Below are 18,140 nucleotides of genomic sequence, written 5' to 3' on the forward strand. Positions count from 1 at the left end.
TAAAGTTATTATTAATTAAATATTATTAATTATTAATTTAACAAAAACCTTTTACTAATAGCACAGTTTAGTAAATACTTAGAGGCTTCATCTAGATAGTTTATTAGTTGTAATAAAGGCAATATCAATCATTATAAAGTTCATATTGTGTTCAAAAAACCGCACTAGAAGGCCAGGCTAGATACATTAAATCAAATATGATAGAGAAAGAATTAGTCTTAGAAAATATAAAAATCAGTTTAGAGTAGTGTACTAATACGTCTGTATACGGTCTGTAATCTATACATATTGTAAAACAAAGGTTACGAGGTGTTTGTCCGCATGTACGCGATAATCTCACAAACTACGAAAAGAGTTTCTATGTGGTTTTCCTTCATCCACATATTGATTTCTAGACCCAAGTTAAGCTAACTAAAGCATGAGTTGTGGGTATTGGATAACTGATACAAATACATAGATGTTTGTTTTATTAGATTACTATTTTTATTTAATTATTTTTTTAGAAAATACGTACATATTATATATAGAAAACACGGAGGCCGAAACAAACAGTCATACTCATAAATACAAATGTATATGCCGTACGAGGAAATCGAACCCGCGACCATCCGAAGTAGGGCGGTGTAGTAGCGGTTTAGCACACCGCCCGTGTGCTAAACCGCTAGACCACCAAGGCCGTCAAAATTGATAACCGTGACTTATGCATATATCAACAGTACGTACTATGCACATCATGTTATGATGTAATGCTATATCATTCTGGAGGATTAAGATGTATACTCCTTGTTTCCAGTACTTTCACTGACTTATCGCCCTCTTCAAACAAATCAGAACTTACAAAGAAAGCTGCTTGTCTGCTGATTTTTTTGTACCTACATTAATTTAAATACCCGTACAAAGCAAGGAAGGTGTCGCTAGTCTGATCTATTTAGTCATATAATGAACGATATACTCGTACATCCGTAACCGTTATCACATACGAGGTTGTTAATAGGATTGTCAATAATCAAAATCGTATTGGGGTGCTTTCATCTCAACTTTAACTGAGTATACTTATTTGAATGCGACGTGACATGGATGGATGGAGCCTGCAATCTTTTTTCGAATTAATTTTTATTTGATATATAAATGAACACACAATATTTTACCCAAGTTAAGAAATCTTTATCTTAATATTTTATTGTGATGATGACGACAAATAAAATATCTTATGTCATGTAATTTTTTGTAAATATGTATTATCTTACTTATATTGCTACTAGCTGTACCCGCGATTTCGTCCGCGTAACATAGTGACCTTGACCAAATAATGAAAAAAATATTTAATGACCTAACCCAATAAAAGCCAAATGAAAAAGTTTCATCGTTTCATCTTCAAAAATGACGACACATAAATAACATACATAACTCTTTCAACCCCTTATAACTCTTTCTTAATATATGTTAAATAAATAGGCTAAAAATTAAACTTCAAACTTCTAGCTTTAATAATGTCAATATTTCCATATAAACATTTAACTTTCTTTTAAATTCCTTAGAATCCATTTTTCTTTATTTATATTTAATCAACAGCCTAAAAATCAGTTTTAGGCTTTGAAAATGGCGATATATGTATCCATATAACCTTGCACCTTTCAATACCCTTACAACCATTTTCCACATTAAAAAATACTCTATATCCATTCTCAGGGTCTAGATTATGTGTTCCAAGTTTCATTTAAATCGGTTCAGTAGTTGTGGCGTGTATGTAAGACAGACAGATAAACTAACCCAAAAAATCCAATGGAAAAAGTTTTATAGATCTGGCTTCAAAAATGAAGAATGTACTTAAAATTTTAATCCTCTATTTTATTTTAACCTCTTAAGCGTAAAAAATTTTTAAACTTTGAATATCATTTAATCACCAACCTAAAATATAAGTTTCAAGCTTCTACCTTTAAAAATGACGATTCTTACGTATAACTTTTTTTTTAACCAAATGGGGACTGCCAGATTTATACCGGCCAAAACCTGACGACTATTCCTCCTCGAACATATCGCCGTAGCTATAGGATCGCATATGCATTCTCCAAGATCACCGACATGGTTCCCATCGAAGGGACCTTTCATCTAGGCAAGCAGAGAATAGCCTCTGCACGCCACCGTAATGCTTCCCTGGTGAGGTTCGGATAGCCCTAACAATCCCCGACCCTAGGGTCCAATATGGATCCGATGCCCACACTGAGGCCGAGGCCCTGGCCTTTTGGCAAGCGACACAATTTTGTGCTACCAATTCCATGGTCCGACTTGCGGTTAGCTGCAGCGCAGTACCAGCAACGTGGCGATGGCGTGACACATCTCGCGGCCTTGTGGCCGCCTTGACCACAACGATAGCACCTATCGCTGCAGTCTTCCCCCGCAGTGCACCGTTGGCCCACGTGCCCCGTGAGCAAGCACCGGTAGCACCGCATGGGTCTCGGATCGAGAGATTGTACCCGAGCGACCGTCCACCTTACCTTAACCCGACCCGTCTGGATCAGGGTTTTGGCTGCTGCAACCGGGTATCGCACTCAGATTGAGCCCACGCCGGAGGGAGTGCACCGGACCTCGCCCGCTTTTATGCTTGTTTCTGCGCATCCTCTCTCTCGCGCTATTGCGGTAATGACGTTCTCGGATGTTACTGAGTTGTCCAGGTCACATAGTCTCAGCTCAGCCGAATTCTCCGGCCTAGTGACCCGGACTTTTCCTACTGGCAAGATCTCCACTAACCTTGCGGCCAGTGAATTCGCTTTGTCGCCGATATCGGCGCTTGACTTCTAGGATGCGACATCCAGTCACACCCAGCCAGAACCGTAGCTCAGGCAACCTTGAATCTACTATTTCAACCCTTTTTCGCATCCAAAAGTATCCTATGTACTTTCTCAAGATCTAGACTAATTGTGTACCAAATATAACTTAAATCTGTTCAGTAGTTTTGGCGTGTAAGTGAGACTGACATACAGACAGAATTACTTTTACAGTTATAATATTAGTAAGGTATTTAATAAACTAACTCAAAAAGCCAATGAAAAAATTTTCATCGTTCTAACTTCAATAATGACGAATTTACATAATAACCTTTATCCCCTATTTTATTTTACCCCCTTAAGGGTAATTTTTTTACAAACTTTGAATGTCATATTTATTTAAATTTAATCAACAGCCTCAAAAATAAGTTTCAAGCTTCTGGCTTCAAAAATGACGAATTTACATAAAAACTTTCATCCCCTATTTTATTTTACCCTCTTAAGGGTAACATTTTTAAAAACTTTGATGGCCTATTTATTTAAATTTAATCAGCAGCATCAAAAATAAGTTTCTAGCTTAAAAAATGACAGATTTATATAAAAACTTTCATCCCCTATTTTATTTTACTGCTCTAAGGGTAAGATTTAGTATGTCATATTTATTTATATTTAATCAACAGCCTCGAAAATAAGTTTCAATATTCTAGCTTCAATAATAACGAATTTACATAAAGAAAAATATTCCCTAATTTATTTAAACCCCTTAAGGTTAACATTTTTAAAAGCTTTGAATATCATACTTATTTATATTTAATTAGCAGCCTCAAAAATAAGTTTCAAGCTTCTAGCTTCAAAAATTCTTCGACGATTCTTCCATACAATTTTTCATCCCCACTTTCAACCCCTTACAACTCTTTTTTTGCATTATAAAGTAGCCTATGTCCTTTCTTAGGGTCTAGACTATCTATGTACCAAATTTCAATTAAATCGATTCAGTATTTTTTGCGTGAAAGCGAGACAGACGTATTACGAAATAGACGATTTATAATATTATTTGTAATAATTAGATGTAGGATAAATACCATTTAGGTACTTATATGAAAACGGCCACGCTGATTAAGCTGATTTGTACACCGCCTTACCTCTTATAATCGCAGGTTCGATCATAACACAAATATTTGTAATAAAAGCGGAAACCGAGTTTTTAATTTTCTAGGTGTTTTCTATGCTTATTGTGTATGTATTTACAAAAATAAATGTAATTAAGTATATTTATCAGAAATTCAGTACTCAGATTGCGCTGTATAAATTGTCCTAAATTATTATTTAGTTTAGTTTATAGATCAGAAAATATTCATTAACTCATAGAGTAGGCTGTGATCTCATCTCATCAAATGTTTCATGTCTTGCTCTATATTCTTGTGCTGATGATATTATCACAGATAAGATAATACATACATTACATAATGTTATCCCATCTTTTGTATTCGGAATTCCGATTACTTTATGTATGCAATACTGTGTTAACTGTGCTTTAAGTTTACGTTTGACCTTGTCCTTACGAAGTCTATATTAAATGTAGTATCATGAAATAAAAGCAGAGCTTGTGTGTAGGATCATACCTACGACCATCGGCAAGTAAGGCGGTATCCTATACCGACGACCATCAGAGGGGTTTTAAGGGGTTGTTGTGGATATAGTAACTAAATAGTTTTATATGAAAACAAATTCCATTAATAAATAAGTTGTTTATTTACATTATGGATTCCAATTATCCTATAGTAATGGCTTAGTGGTGATACAATGGGGCGGAGTAGGCAACGGGCGCAGAGTATGCTACCTTGGCGACGGGTGCAGCGGCGTATGACACAGGGGCAGCGTATGCGACCTTGGCGACGGGTGCGGCAGCGTATGCAACAGGGGCTGCGATTTTGGCGACGGGTGCGGCGTATGCGACGGGGGCAGCGGCAACCTTCACGGCGAGAGGCTCTCTGTGTACGACAGCGTTGAAACCGTTGTGTGGGTCGGCGGTGTACTCAACAGTACGCTTGGTACCATCGGGGTCAACAACGGAGTAAGAGCCTTGAACGACATCACCGTCACGGGTCTCGTGCTGGGATTTAGAATCACCGGTGTGGCCATCTTGTACATCGTAGGCGAAGCTGTATTGTGGGTGAGAATCGTAAGCTTCCACTACTTTGGCTACTGGAGCAACAGCGGCGACTTTAGCGATAGGGGCTGCGTAGGCCACTGGGGCGGAATACGCCACAGGAGCAGCGTGGATGGCCTGGGACGAGTATGAGAGTGGGGCCGAATAAGCGACGGGAGCAGCTGGGAGTAGTCCAGCACTTGCGGCAGCCACCAGGCAGCTAAGAACTACGAACTGCAACAAAGGAAGATTGTTAATACTGTTATCACCTATCGCAAATTGAACCAGTTTATAATTTTCAATTTGTAATTAATACCTTGAATGCCATTTTTGGTTGTGATATAGTCCAAGAATGAAATTGTACTGCCCAACTTATCGAACGTTCTCTTTTTATATTGAACGACACTAGTGACATTCATATTTAGGTGACGGCAAATTGAACCTACGTTCAATCGAAAACTTTGATCTTATTTATGAGTAAGTTTAAGATCACTTATAGTCTGTTTTGGGTTGTTTTAATTATGTTTTTCTTTTGTGATAGAATACATTACAATTTAAAATATAAATAAAGACTTTTAATAGCACAGATCAGAAAGTACTTAGAGGCTTCATCTGGATAGTTTATTAGTTGTAATAAAGACAATAATAATAATTTTAAATTTCGTATTGTGTACCAAAAACCGCACCTTTAAACCTAGCTAAAGCTAGTTCTTGATAACTGATAAAAATATATATATTTTTTGTAAATACATACATATCACACATACAAATACATACTATCTACTCTACACTTAATTTTTTTTTGTAAATACCTACTCTCTTTCTAAAGGTTGTCTGTAAGAGATTGCATTAGCGATAAGACCGTCTTTTGTACTTAGTTTTTTTTTTATGTTTTTAATTTTGTTCATGTCCTTTATATGTTGGTGCAATAAAGTGTTATAATAATAATAATGATGACGACAAATAAAGTATCATATGTCAAGTAATTTTTTGTAAATATGTATTAGCTTACTTACATTGCTATTACATGTAGGATAAATACCATTTAGGTACTTATATGAAAACGGCCACGACAGTTTAGCAGATTAGCACACCGCCTTACTTCAATGTTCGCATGTTCGATCGCATGACACAAATATTTGTATCAAAATGGGAAACATGGGTTTTAATTTTCTAGGTGTTTTCTATGGTTATTGTGTATGTATATACAATAATAAATGTAATTAAGTATATTTATGTTCTTGTGCTGATGATATTATCACAGATAAGATAATATTACATAATGTTATCCAATCTTTTGTATTCGGAATTCCGATTACTTTATGTATGCAATACTACGTTAACTGTGCTTTAAGTTTACGTTTGACCTTGTCCTTACGAAGTCTATATTAAAAGTAGTATCATGGAATAAAATAAATTTTTAATATTTTGCTCTAAAGAGAGTTAGTTACTAACATCGTGTATATGAAACAATCTAATATACGTTTATGTTCTAACTAAATTAAGTATTTCGATTTCGTTACTTATTTACTTAACCCTTATAACTTTTCGAAGATTGCCGTTTCCATAAGACTTGGTATGCGGGCTGTAATACAAAACTAACCTTTCTTTTACTTTCTTACATACAGCATTAAAGATTGTAAATTTGTTATACTATATATACAATTATAATGTAATTAAGTATATTTATCAGAAATTCATTACTCAAATGGCGCTGTATAAATTATCCTGGATTATTATTATTGTTATCTAGGAGATCAGAAAATAAATATAAACTCGTAGAGTGCTAGAGTGTGTTGCTGTTTTACATGATATTGGCTATCTCATGAAACATTTCAAGTCTTGTTCTAGGTTCTTAGCCTTAAAATATTATCCAATCTTTTGTTCGATCAGCTTTAAGTTTACATTTGATCTTATCCCTACGAAGGCTATATCAAAAATAGTATCATGAAATTTAATATTTCGCTCTAAAGAGAGTTACTAACGTCGTATATGTGACAATAATTTGATATCTATATATGTTCTAAACTAAATACTTCGATTTTGTTACTTATTTACTTAATCCTTATAACGTTTTGAAGATTGGCGTATATCCTGAACACTTAAAAATCGGTAACCTGGTATGCGGGGTAAAATGCAGAAAAAACTTTTAGATGTAACTTTCTTATAATTTTAGAGATTATAAATTTCTAATACTATGTATTACATTTATTTTGAATGAATATTTAATATTTACAAAAATATAGTGGCATATGGGCTTACTATCTAATAAAAAGTACTTCTAGATTCAAGTCATAGCTATATTTATTAAATTATTAATGTATAAATACATGTATAACAATTAATGTCTTGTGTATATATTAAATGTTTGCAGTGTATGCTCCAAATAAATGTATCTTAATTTCTTTACTTTATTTATTCGATTATACGTCGTCGCTTTATTCTTCAGATGTTACCATGTATAATAATATATCTTCGAATGAAGCTACAAATATAATAATGATCGAACTTCACTTTAAAGTTCGTTTGATCATATAATACAATGGATTGAATAGACTTATGTGAGCGCTCTACAAAAAAATATATCTGATTCATAAAGCAACGTAAATAAAGATACGGTGTCCTAAACCGACCGACCGCTGAGGCTGTCAGTATATAACCTCACAACATTTCAAGTAAAACTAGTTATATCCTGCGACGGTACCTCGTGAGATACATTTACATATGTATTTCATGCGGCAGCTACAATGTTACAAGTATAATAATAGGCATATACATATTTATAAATTTAATAAAGATTATACCCTGTGTAACTTTGAAATATGTATTCAACGCTGATAGCGTTGAATACATATTTCAAAGTTACAATTTAAAGTTCCCCCTTATTCATAGGCTGCCATGGCATGCATATGTATATGAATTTGTGCCATCCTATAAATAAGGCATATTCTATTTTGTAAAAGAGAATACTTGTTGTTGATAAAGAAATAAAAAACTTATCGCGTTAGTCGCGGTATCTTATGATAAATAATACTAGATATACATTAATTATTGGTGAATGTTCTTTGCAGTAGTTCAACCATCAGAGGGGTTTTAATGGATTGTTGTGGATGTGGTAACTATATATGAAAACAAATTCCGTTCATAAATAAGTTGTTTATTTACATTATGGCTTTTAATTATCCTATAATAATGACTTAGTGGTGATACAATGGGGCGGAATAGGCAACGGGCGCAGAGTATGAAACCTTGGCGACGGGTGCAGCGGCGTATGACACAGGGGCAGCGTATGCGACCTTGGCGACGGGTGCGGCAGCGTATGCAACAGGGGCTGCGATTTTGGCGACGGGTGCGGCGTATGCGACGGGGGCAGCGGCAACCTTCACGGCGAGAGGCTCTCTGTGTACGACAGCGTTGAAACCGTTGTGTGGGTCGGCGGTGTACTCAACAGTACGCTTGGTACCATCGGGGTCAACAACGGAGTAAGAGCCTTGAACGACATCACCGTCACGAGTCTCGTGCTGGGACTTAGAATCACCGGTGTGACCATCTTGCACATCGTAGGCGAAGCTGTATTGTGGGTGAGAATCGTAAGCCTCCACTACTTTGGCTACTGGGGCAACAGCGGCTACTTTAGCGATAGGGGCTGCGTAGGCCACTGGGGCGGAATACGCCACAGGAGCAGCGTGGATGGCATGGGACGAGTACGAGAGTGGGGCCGAATAAGCGACGGGAGCAGCTGGGAGCAGTCCAGCGCTTGCCGCAGCCACCAGGCAGCTAAGAACGACGAACTGCAACAAAAAAGAAAGATTGTCTTTAGTAACACTGTTATCACTTATAGCAAATTGTTTACTTTATAATTTTCACTATGTAAATAATAATACCTTGAATGCCATTTTTGGATGTGATATAGTCCAAGAATGAAATTGTAATGCCCAACTTAGTGAACGCTCTCGTTTTATATTGAACTCGTATCCACTCGTGACATTCGGTTTTGTGTAACGTAACACGATAATCGAACCCGCACCCATAAGGAGCTTATTGAAACTTTCGCTTTTAATTGATACTGTTATGGCAAGGTCGTGATCTTCGGTGGAATGCGGCCACCCGCTCTTGTTCCTCGCCACACATTAACTCGTTAGTGTTAAGGCCGTAAGCTTCCAAATTATATCATATTGTGTTATTAGAATAGAATAGAATAGAATAGAATAGAAAATCATTTATTCAAATAAACTTACATTGAAGCACTTTTGAATAGTCATAACATTTTTTTTTTTTTTTTTAATCTACCGCTCATTCGGAATGCTGTCTCATCACAAGAAGAACAAGCAAGAAACTTGTGTGTTGCTCTTTTAAATAATTTATTCTTACTTACAATTTAAGTTTAAGTGTGTGAATACAAACCACCGATTAGCACTAATTCAATTAAATACTTAAAAAGAAAAAAATATTGAATACATAACCAACTGGTTAAACAATTAATAAGAGAAAATCAGTCATAGTGATTAGAGCAGACCAGTCCCTACAAGCAGCACCCGTTCACGAGTATGACGGATGAGCCAGCCATCACTGAGCTCGACCATATTTTAGGGAGCCCAATGACCCGGCCCACCACGCCGCCACAAGTCTGGACATTTTAGTGAGCATGACTACTCAAAACACCAGACCACGTCATAGCTACTCACAATTGCCATCTGATGTTTATAGTATTCACATTTCACATAAGAATGCATGCGGCAATTAATACAAAACCCGCTACGCTTTCATATTTCTAAAATAATTGAATCAAGAAAGCAATGAGATAAACAAATTATAACGTTGTATGCTAATAAACTAATTATTTACTTGATATGTTGTCTTCTATGAATTCGTCTATCCTGTAATAGGCTTTCTTACATAAAAATTGTTTAATATAAGATTTGAATTGCCTCTCTGTCAGATTTAGTGCAGATTCTGGCAGTTTATTATAAAATCTTACGCAATTACCATAGAATGAATTACTGACTTTGTGCAGGCGGCATTTAGGTAAAATTAGCTTATTTTTATTGCGTAAGTTTCTATTTGTACAGTCTTTAAGTTTTCTAAAACTGTCTAAATTCTTCCGTGTATACATGATATTCTCATAAATGTATTGTGAAGTAACGGTGAGGATATTTGAATCTTTAAAACACTGACGTAATGACTCTCTTGAACCCATACCATAAATAGAACGTATGGCTCTCTTTTGTAAAATAAATATAGTATTTATATCGGCTTTTACCCCATAGTAGTATACCATATGACATAATGCTATGGAAATAACTAAAGTATACAAGTTTAGCCGTCGCCACGTCTGTTAATCGCCTAATTCTTCTAATTGCATATGCAGCTGAACTGAGTCTATTGGCCAATTTTGAAATATGGGGCCCCCATTGTAATTTCGAGTCCACTGTTATACCTAAAAAAACTGTATCATTAACAAAATTTACTATTTCGTCATTAAGCAATAACTGTGTATTTATTGGTCTTACATTAGGAAGTGTAAATTTTATACACTTTGTTTTGTTACCTACCAGAATTTAATAAACCTAATAGGAAACATTGCAATGTTAAAACAGTTAAAATAATTGTCCGCGGAACAATTGCATATACGAAGCAAAAAATCTGTACAATGACACCTATAAAGAAAGTACATGTTATTCATCAGGTGATTAATTGCATTTTATATTTTTTTTTCAAACCATATTTTACCTGCGCTTCGAGTTGCAATAAATAGTATATATGAGTAAGTAGCTCAGTCTCACCTATTTCAGCTGCAAAGAAGCTTATTTTATGCGCTTTGTTTCGGTTGAAAGACGAGATAATGCAGTGAAATTATAGGAAAAAAGACATCACCTCTTACTCCTCCAGAAAAGCAGCACATGAGTGATGCCACATATGTCACATGAGATCTTCATGTCCGTGGTGTGTGGGTAATTGTGAAATGAATATTATGTGGGTATCGCATTGCATGTTCCTTTATTAAACTGTCTCAATCAAAACATCTTTCAGTTAGCACCTTCGTCCTGCACCTTGACATGGCGCAGTCGGTATTAAAATGACATATATGTAAAAATAAAAGTACTAATAGTATTAATAGTAATAGTAGTATTTCGGAAGTACATACATACAATTGGAGAAGAAAGAAGAAAATAATTATGTGCAAAATGGAATCTGTGTTTAGTAACATTCCATATTGCAACAAAACCGGTTCTTTTTTAAAATGACCTCGTAAATGTCACATCTGGAAGTTTAAAATAATTATTAATATATTTCAAAGCCTGTGAATTATCAAAAAAGGAAAAATAAGGTACAGATCAATTTTTTGCATATAATTGAAGAAAAATGTCGTTATACGCACAGTTCACAGAAACATTTAAAGAAGAAAGAATTCAAGAATTTTATGATTTTTTTACCTAAGAAGAATCTAACAATAGAACGACATAGATTTTTTATTCGGAAGCAGCATTATACGGAAACGGTTACGCAATATGTTTTTGAATTGAATAAAATGGCGGCTAAGTGTGAATTCAAAAATTTATGTATCGAACTTGTACGCGATAGATTAATATGTGAAATAAACGATGCAACAATGTCAGAAAGAGCATTGTGTGAATATAGTTTAACACTGGAAAAAGCGGTAGATATATGGCGGAAGTTTCATATGCGTTCACACTTCACATAAGCTGGTGTTCATGTATATAAGAAACGGTCCTTTACCAACAATTGAGCTTTCAGCAGCTTGTTTGCCATCATTCCAATTACATAAAAATAAATATTCTACGAGTATATTGTTTATAATCCCCAATACTTTGTATATGCTAATACAAAGAAGTAAAGTAGTAGTACAAATACTAATCTAATTTCGCATTTATGTCAGAAGTTATAGTAAGAAAGATTTCATTGAAGATGTTATTCAAACTTAACTTTAAAATACTTAACTATAGTTTAGTTATGTATTTTAAAGTTAAGTAACTTTGATAATAAATTTGTCAAAACATTGATAATAATTCTGATAAAAAATTGTATAAAGAAATTGTAACCTATTAAATCCAAGGTTAAATAAACAGCGAGTAACATTATTTATTATTTAAAAAAAGTTAACTTTCTAATAATAATTGCATCCGTGCACAGTTGAGGCGAGCCGTTGTTCTATAGTCAACAATAATCTTTAGAATATCTACATATTTCATGTCAAATGAAATTATCCTACAGTCAATATAGTAAACATACATCCTATAGTAAACAATCCTTTTATCCTATAATCTTGCTCCGTTAACATATATTGCAGGGACCTAGAACCACTATTCAGTTATCACAATACAAAATATTGTACCTTTGTATAGGAAGTGGTTACTAATTGAATTCAAAACCCAGTTAAATTTCAAATAGTTTTATAATAGTATAAATAACAGCCATATAAAAATAAGTACAAAAAACACAACAAAATTGTAGTAAATCATCTAAAAGAAATATGGACTAGGTAGTCTAGGAGCCAGCAATGGTGCTGGCGCAGGTGCTAGAATTGGAGCCCGGGGTAATACAGGCGCAGCTAGAGGTGCGGGGGCGACTACAGGGGCAGGCGCGACCACCCTCGCTGGAGCACCAATCACGAGTGGCTCTCGTCGTACCACCGCATTGAACCCGTTCAGTGGATCAGCCGAGTAGTCCACAATACGTCTAGTGCCATCGGGATCGACGACTGTATAAGACCCAGTGACTAAGTCGCCATTTCTGTGTTCTTGGTGTCCTTTGTAATCGCCCGTAAGTGCGTCCTGAACATCGTATCCGTACGAGTATTGGGGGAGAGGGTCCACTCGAGCTAAAGGTAGAGGGGCAACAACACCTGCGCTGGCTACGCCCAATATGCAGATGAATACTACAATCTGTAAATAAAACATCAAAATTTTGTTAAATTCGCTAGATAATTGCAATGAAAATTAAATAGCATAACATAAAACACAATAATTAATAACCTAAGGTTTTAATTGATAGTTGGATGTCTACTCATAGTATGTAAAGTTATTAAAAGTAATAATATTATAAACGCTCAGTTACGAATGGCATTGTTGTGATATTTCAGCATCTTGGAAATTATTTATACAATTTTATACCATATGATATACTTTTTAAATTTCTATGTATATAACATAGTAGAATGTTCTACTATGTTATATAACGTATTATATGTTACAAATATTTAATAATATCATATCTGTGGTATTAAATATATATTGTATTATTCTATTATTAACTTATTTAATGCGTACGACTGTGATTATGCAATCATTATTTGTCACTCCTCATTCGTAGCCGGTTGTAGTTCACGTGCAGGTATTTCGACATGCTCCCATTATTCCTTTTTCCTAACAACAAGTGAGTAGAATACAAAAACTTATCATACCAAATACGTTACGTTAACACGAGCAGTGTGTAATAATGAAATACGTGTACGTGGAATAAAATTTATCGTTATTGATATTGCAAGGTAGTAAACGCGTTGATGTCTTTATTATGGTCAACAGTAATAATCAAATCATAATAAGCGAGACTATAGGTTTATAATAATAATAACTCTTTTTATCTTTTCGTATATAACATTGCATTACGGACACATATGTATGTCAGAAATATTATTATTATTATTTAAATATTTCTCGAATATTATAATGTTTAATAGCCCAGTCGGGCGATGAGCAACGCTTGGCGCCTTTCTGTATTATATCATTTATCTAAATAAAAGTAGCCATTTCCGAGATAATGTATATAAATATTTGAGAAGAATTTTTTATGGCAGCATATTGACAAATCCGGTATCAACGGTACATTAACATGAAGACTCTGACTCTGACGGTCTCATTTGTAATTACAGTCGTGAATATAATATAATATATATATTTATATAAGAGCAAACGAAGGACTTAATATTACTAATGTACATATTAACCAGATCACCGTGTAGGTAGGCATTACCATACAATCACCGATTGAGTCCTGACATTAAGGAACAATTGCAAAATAATCTCTATTCTGTCCCGCGCACTTGCATCCATACTAATAGTATAAATACGAATGTGTGTACTGTCTGTCCATTTGTTACCTATTCGGGACCAAAAGACTGAATATATTTTAATGAAATTTGACGTGAGGATAAATTGCGTCATAAAGACGAATATGGACAATCTTTTTTATCTAAAAAAAATTAATGAAAATACCTGCTAGTATATCTGCGAATTTTCACCCCTCTAATACGGGGTTTTTAGAATAATTTTTGAGATACATAAAATATAGCCCATATCAAGTTTTGTCATACAATCTATATTCATGTTAATATAGAAGTTAATTCATAAGATCCGTTTAGTAGTGAAAGTGCAACAAACAGATACACAGACACACATTAACATTTATACATAAAATTCATACTGAAAAAATCTGACTTGACTAGTAGCATACTAACGCCATAGTATGGAAGGCATCTATATTATTTGTTTTCATTATTATGGAAAAGAAAATGTATAGTCTTACGTATATAACTATGGTTTAGCTGAATTTCTTTCTATTTCCCGTAATATATAAAATTCTTATGCACGGGGTTTGTAAAAAATCAACCCTGAAACGGCTTGATCGATTGTTATGAAAATATGATTGTTGTGTATATATTTAATAGGTGAGAATAGGACGTAAACTATTTTCCATATCCCAAGTAATAAGGAAAGTCCGGTGCACTCCATTTTTACTTTTATATTACGGAATATTTATACTATACTCCCAGTTTTTAATTAATAATTTATATAATAAAACGTTTGCTGGGTATATATATATATATATATTAAATTTTTGTTATTTGTTCTTTATTACACTATTTAAAATGGAGAGCCTAATTAATGTTATATAGTATAATGGATATTTAGTTTTACGGCCAAACTAATTATGTAACTATTAATGAATATATATATTTATAAAATGTGGTGCATTTATTAAATAATGCATCCATTTTAACGAATAGTTGAAATGAAAGCGCTCAATTTGAAAGAAGGTAATGTTGCAAAGCAGCTCGATATGGATCTCGTTGGTCAATCATCGCACGCGCACGACACGAACCAAGCTCATACTGACCTGCTGCGTTGAAATAGATGCTATCGATTCGTGATAACAAAGCACTATTGCAAGATGACAAATTGATAGCATTATAGTCTCTTTTTGTTTCTATTATTGTTGGATAGCAAAACATAATAAAACGATTTCGTTCGGTGTAGTATGGTGTGGTACATTTAATTTATTTATTTACAATAGGTACATTCAAACATCATTTTCATTGTCATCAATGAAAATGATGTTTGAATGTATCTATTGTATGACGGTATTTTATACTATTATATTATATATATTTGTAAATAGAGCTTACCGGTTCTTATATATAAATCAATTTCCAACTTAGAAAAATTAGAGTATGATTACGTTATTCAAGATTTTTATATTTGTAAAAGTATAGATTATATTCAAAGTACATAAGTATATTTGACTTACCTTGTTGTCCATGTCTGTTTTCTTAGGGTAGGATACGTATAGTCCTCTGAGTGAAACGATATGTGAGTACCTTTGGGTGCTACCGCATTTTATATCGCCCACTGCGTAATGCGATATACGTGAGTCCCATACCGTACAGCTCATTGAAGAAAGTGCTACAGTGTTACGCGATGACTCTTGCGATATATTATGTACCGTTTACAAAATGCTTTCTTCCAATCTAATATTCTCTAATATGTAAAAGTCTCGTGTCAGAGTATTTGTACTCCTCCGAAAGGGCTTGACCGAATCTTATAAAATCTTAGTATATTCAATAAACCTGATAATAGCACGTAAACTAATTTTCATAGCCTTAGGTGTTAATTCTAAAGATTTTTTTTCGTGGCCACCCTAATTACTAAGGAGTATAAAAAATAAATAACAACCTACATCATACCTACCAAGAATACATATAAAATCTCATCAAAATCGCTTAAGCCGTTATTGGGAACTAAGACTGTGACACGAGAATTTTATACATATAGATAATTTTGTAGGGTTATTTTTGCATTTAGTATTTTATTAATTTTATATATTTATAAATTATTATTATAGTTTTGTGAAAATGAATGGATATTTTTTACTCTTTCACGAAAAACCTCTGAATGGATTTTGACAATAATATAGCGTAGCATATTCATCAGGCTATAAATGTCACGCGAGTGAATCCGCGGCCACAGCTAGTTTATAAATAATAATAATAATATGATGTATTATAACACTATTACTAACATAACAGATACTACAAATAGCATAATATATAGTCGCTTAAACCCATAACGACTAAAAGGAATCAATAGAAGTTATATTCCAAAACTGACCCAACCAAAGACCTATTGAGGAATTTTATAAAGATTGTGTAACTGTGCTACTGAGATCGTGTAGTTCAAAAACAGATGAAAACATTATAAGTTTTGTGTAATTAATATATGTAGATTTATTTGCTACATTTACGACATATATTATTATATAGATTTAGCTAGTTGCAGCTAGCTACCTGTAGATTCTCCGCTAGGTTATGGGTACTGACGCACTCAAAATTACGAACATGTTTCATATTATCAAAATTTAATTGAATATGATTTATCCGGCTTTTCTCATAATACTGAATAGTGCTGAAAGACAGTTAAAATAATGAGAGTAGCGAATTTGCCAAGTTTTATAGTATTTAATTTTGATGTATAGATAAATATTTTTTAACATGATAACATCTAATTATTATATCACTGTTCGCTCGGATCTTTGCTCATAGCAGGCTCGGCCACTAAACAAGAACGAAAGAATAGCACATGGATGTAGTTTATACTATGATTGTATTACATTTTTTGTATGGTCCCTAACAAATTAATAAATGGTTTCTGGATGGGTGATAATTTTACAGTAAAAAAAATTCTAGTGAGAATTGTTGTTTTTGTAGAAATCTAATTTGTAATATTCTATTGGGGGTAGTTAGATTATTCTTCAGCGCTTTTAATTTATGGTAGAATTACGTAATTATTTAGTGAATTGTTAAATAAAAATGGATATTTCCATTAGCTATAACGCACTATGGATGTTACAAATTCTGTGATAGAGGTAGCGAACTCTGTATAATATGTAAATACGGTACTTATTTGTATGTACACTTCAGTAACGGCATATTGTTATATTAAAGTTTACTGTTTTACTTAGGTACTACCTCCAGGTAGAACTATAATATAGATACAGAAGAACTAAAATTCAAAAAATAACTAAATACAGAGCTTCTAAAACGTACTCGTACTCTTCTGTATTCGTTTACGCGAACGCGTACAGAAGATCGCCTGCGATTTAGCTGTATAATTGTTTTGCATGAAATGTTGAATGATGTTGGATAGGTATATATTTAATTGATACATGAACTAATAGGTTTTAAATAACTACCCAATATCTATCTTTAATAAGTTTCATATAATCTAGTTTATTTTAATTTAATTAATTCATAAATATAAATAAAAAACTTAATTATTTTATATAATTTTAGTTATATATTTTTGTATTGAATATTTATGTATATAAATATATATAGTGTTAGTATATAAATATATTTAAATTTTATTTTTATATTATATTTACAGGTACTTTGTATTTGTAGTTATATATCATATTTGACGTTAATTCTTTAGTTTTTATTTTTATTTTATATTTTCCTTATTTTATTATTTGCACTCCTGTGACCCACACACCACTTCCTGTGTCACGCTGTTTTGAGTTGGGAAGAGAGATCTCTTTTAGAGATAAGTTCTCCTTTGTAAACAAAACTTATAACATATATTTAAAACTTGTATTTAAAAGTGTAATAAAGTATATATATAATCTTTTCTCTGAGGTTTAAAGAAGCTAGTAATTTAATTTAAGTTTATATCATAAATGTGACAATAGTGACTGACTAAATTGAGAAAAATATTTTTTATAATTATATGATCCACTCGTAAGTAGAAAGGTTCACGAGATTAAATACCTGTAGAGTTTACATAAAATATATATTTAGTAATTATATTACCATGAGCACGATATAAATATCGGGCTCGTGGTAATATAATTACTAAATATATATTTTATACCATATTGAGTACTCATACACTGTTATATTCAGCACATCGATTCCATTAAGGTATGAATAA

The 18,140-nt window shown here is 33.4% G+C and overlaps 3 protein-coding genes across 3 annotated transcripts; all 3 read right to left on the reverse strand.

Annotated features, from left to right (window-relative positions):
- Window positions 1–2,174: 2,174 nt before the first annotated feature.
- On the reverse strand, window positions 2,175–2,450 carry LOC131846588 (CCHC-type zinc finger nucleic acid binding protein-like). The gene has a single exon (XM_059195925.1). It carries the CDS (start codon window positions 2,448–2,450, stop codon window positions 2,175–2,177), a length of 276 nt encoding a protein of 91 aa, XP_059051908.1.
- Window positions 2,451–4,554: 2,104 nt separating this feature from the next.
- LOC131846589 (zinc finger RNA-binding protein-like) lies at window positions 4,555–8,810 on the reverse strand. Its single transcript, XM_059195926.1, has 4 exons — window positions 8,799–8,810; window positions 8,114–8,705; window positions 5,231–5,319; window positions 4,555–5,148 (listed from the first exon to the last, which is right to left on the reverse strand). The coding sequence occupies exons 1-4, from the start codon at window positions 8,808–8,810 to the stop codon at window positions 4,555–4,557; spliced, it is 1,287 nt and encodes a 428-aa protein (XP_059051909.1).
- Window positions 8,811–12,350: 3,540 nt separating this feature from the next.
- Window positions 12,351–15,500, reverse strand: LOC131846487 (larval cuticle protein A2B-like). Its single transcript, XM_059195806.1, has 2 exons — window positions 15,460–15,500; window positions 12,351–12,818 (listed from the first exon to the last, which is right to left on the reverse strand). Exons 1-2 carry the CDS (start codon window positions 15,469–15,471, stop codon window positions 12,396–12,398), a joined length of 435 nt encoding a protein of 144 aa, XP_059051789.1. The 5' UTR covers window positions 15,472–15,500; the 3' UTR covers window positions 12,351–12,395.
- Between the last annotated feature and the right edge of the window lie 2,640 nt (window positions 15,501–18,140).

Source organism: Achroia grisella, unplaced genomic scaffold (genome assembly GCF_030625045.1).
Source record: "Achroia grisella isolate CSIRO2021 unplaced genomic scaffold, CSIRO_AGI_Agris_v1 utg511, whole genome shotgun sequence".
NCBI classification, from domain to species: domain Eukaryota; kingdom Metazoa; phylum Arthropoda; class Insecta; order Lepidoptera; family Pyralidae; genus Achroia; species Achroia grisella.

Bases quoted from the DNA above. Each gene is read 5' to 3' on its own strand.
- LOC131846588 (XM_059195925.1), bottom strand. From the start codon at position 2,450: ATGCGGTGCTACCGGTGCTTGCTCACGGGGCACGTGGGCCAACGGTGC.
- LOC131846589 (XM_059195926.1), bottom strand. The intron at 5,320-8,113 runs AAGTCATTATTA...GAATGTCACTAG, and splicing joins CGCCCCATTGTATCACCACT to TGTCGTTCAATATAAAAAGA. The intron at 5,149-5,230 runs GTATTAATTACA...CCTTTGTTGCAG, and splicing joins AACCAAAAATGGCATTCAAG to TTCGTAGTTCTTAGCTGCCT.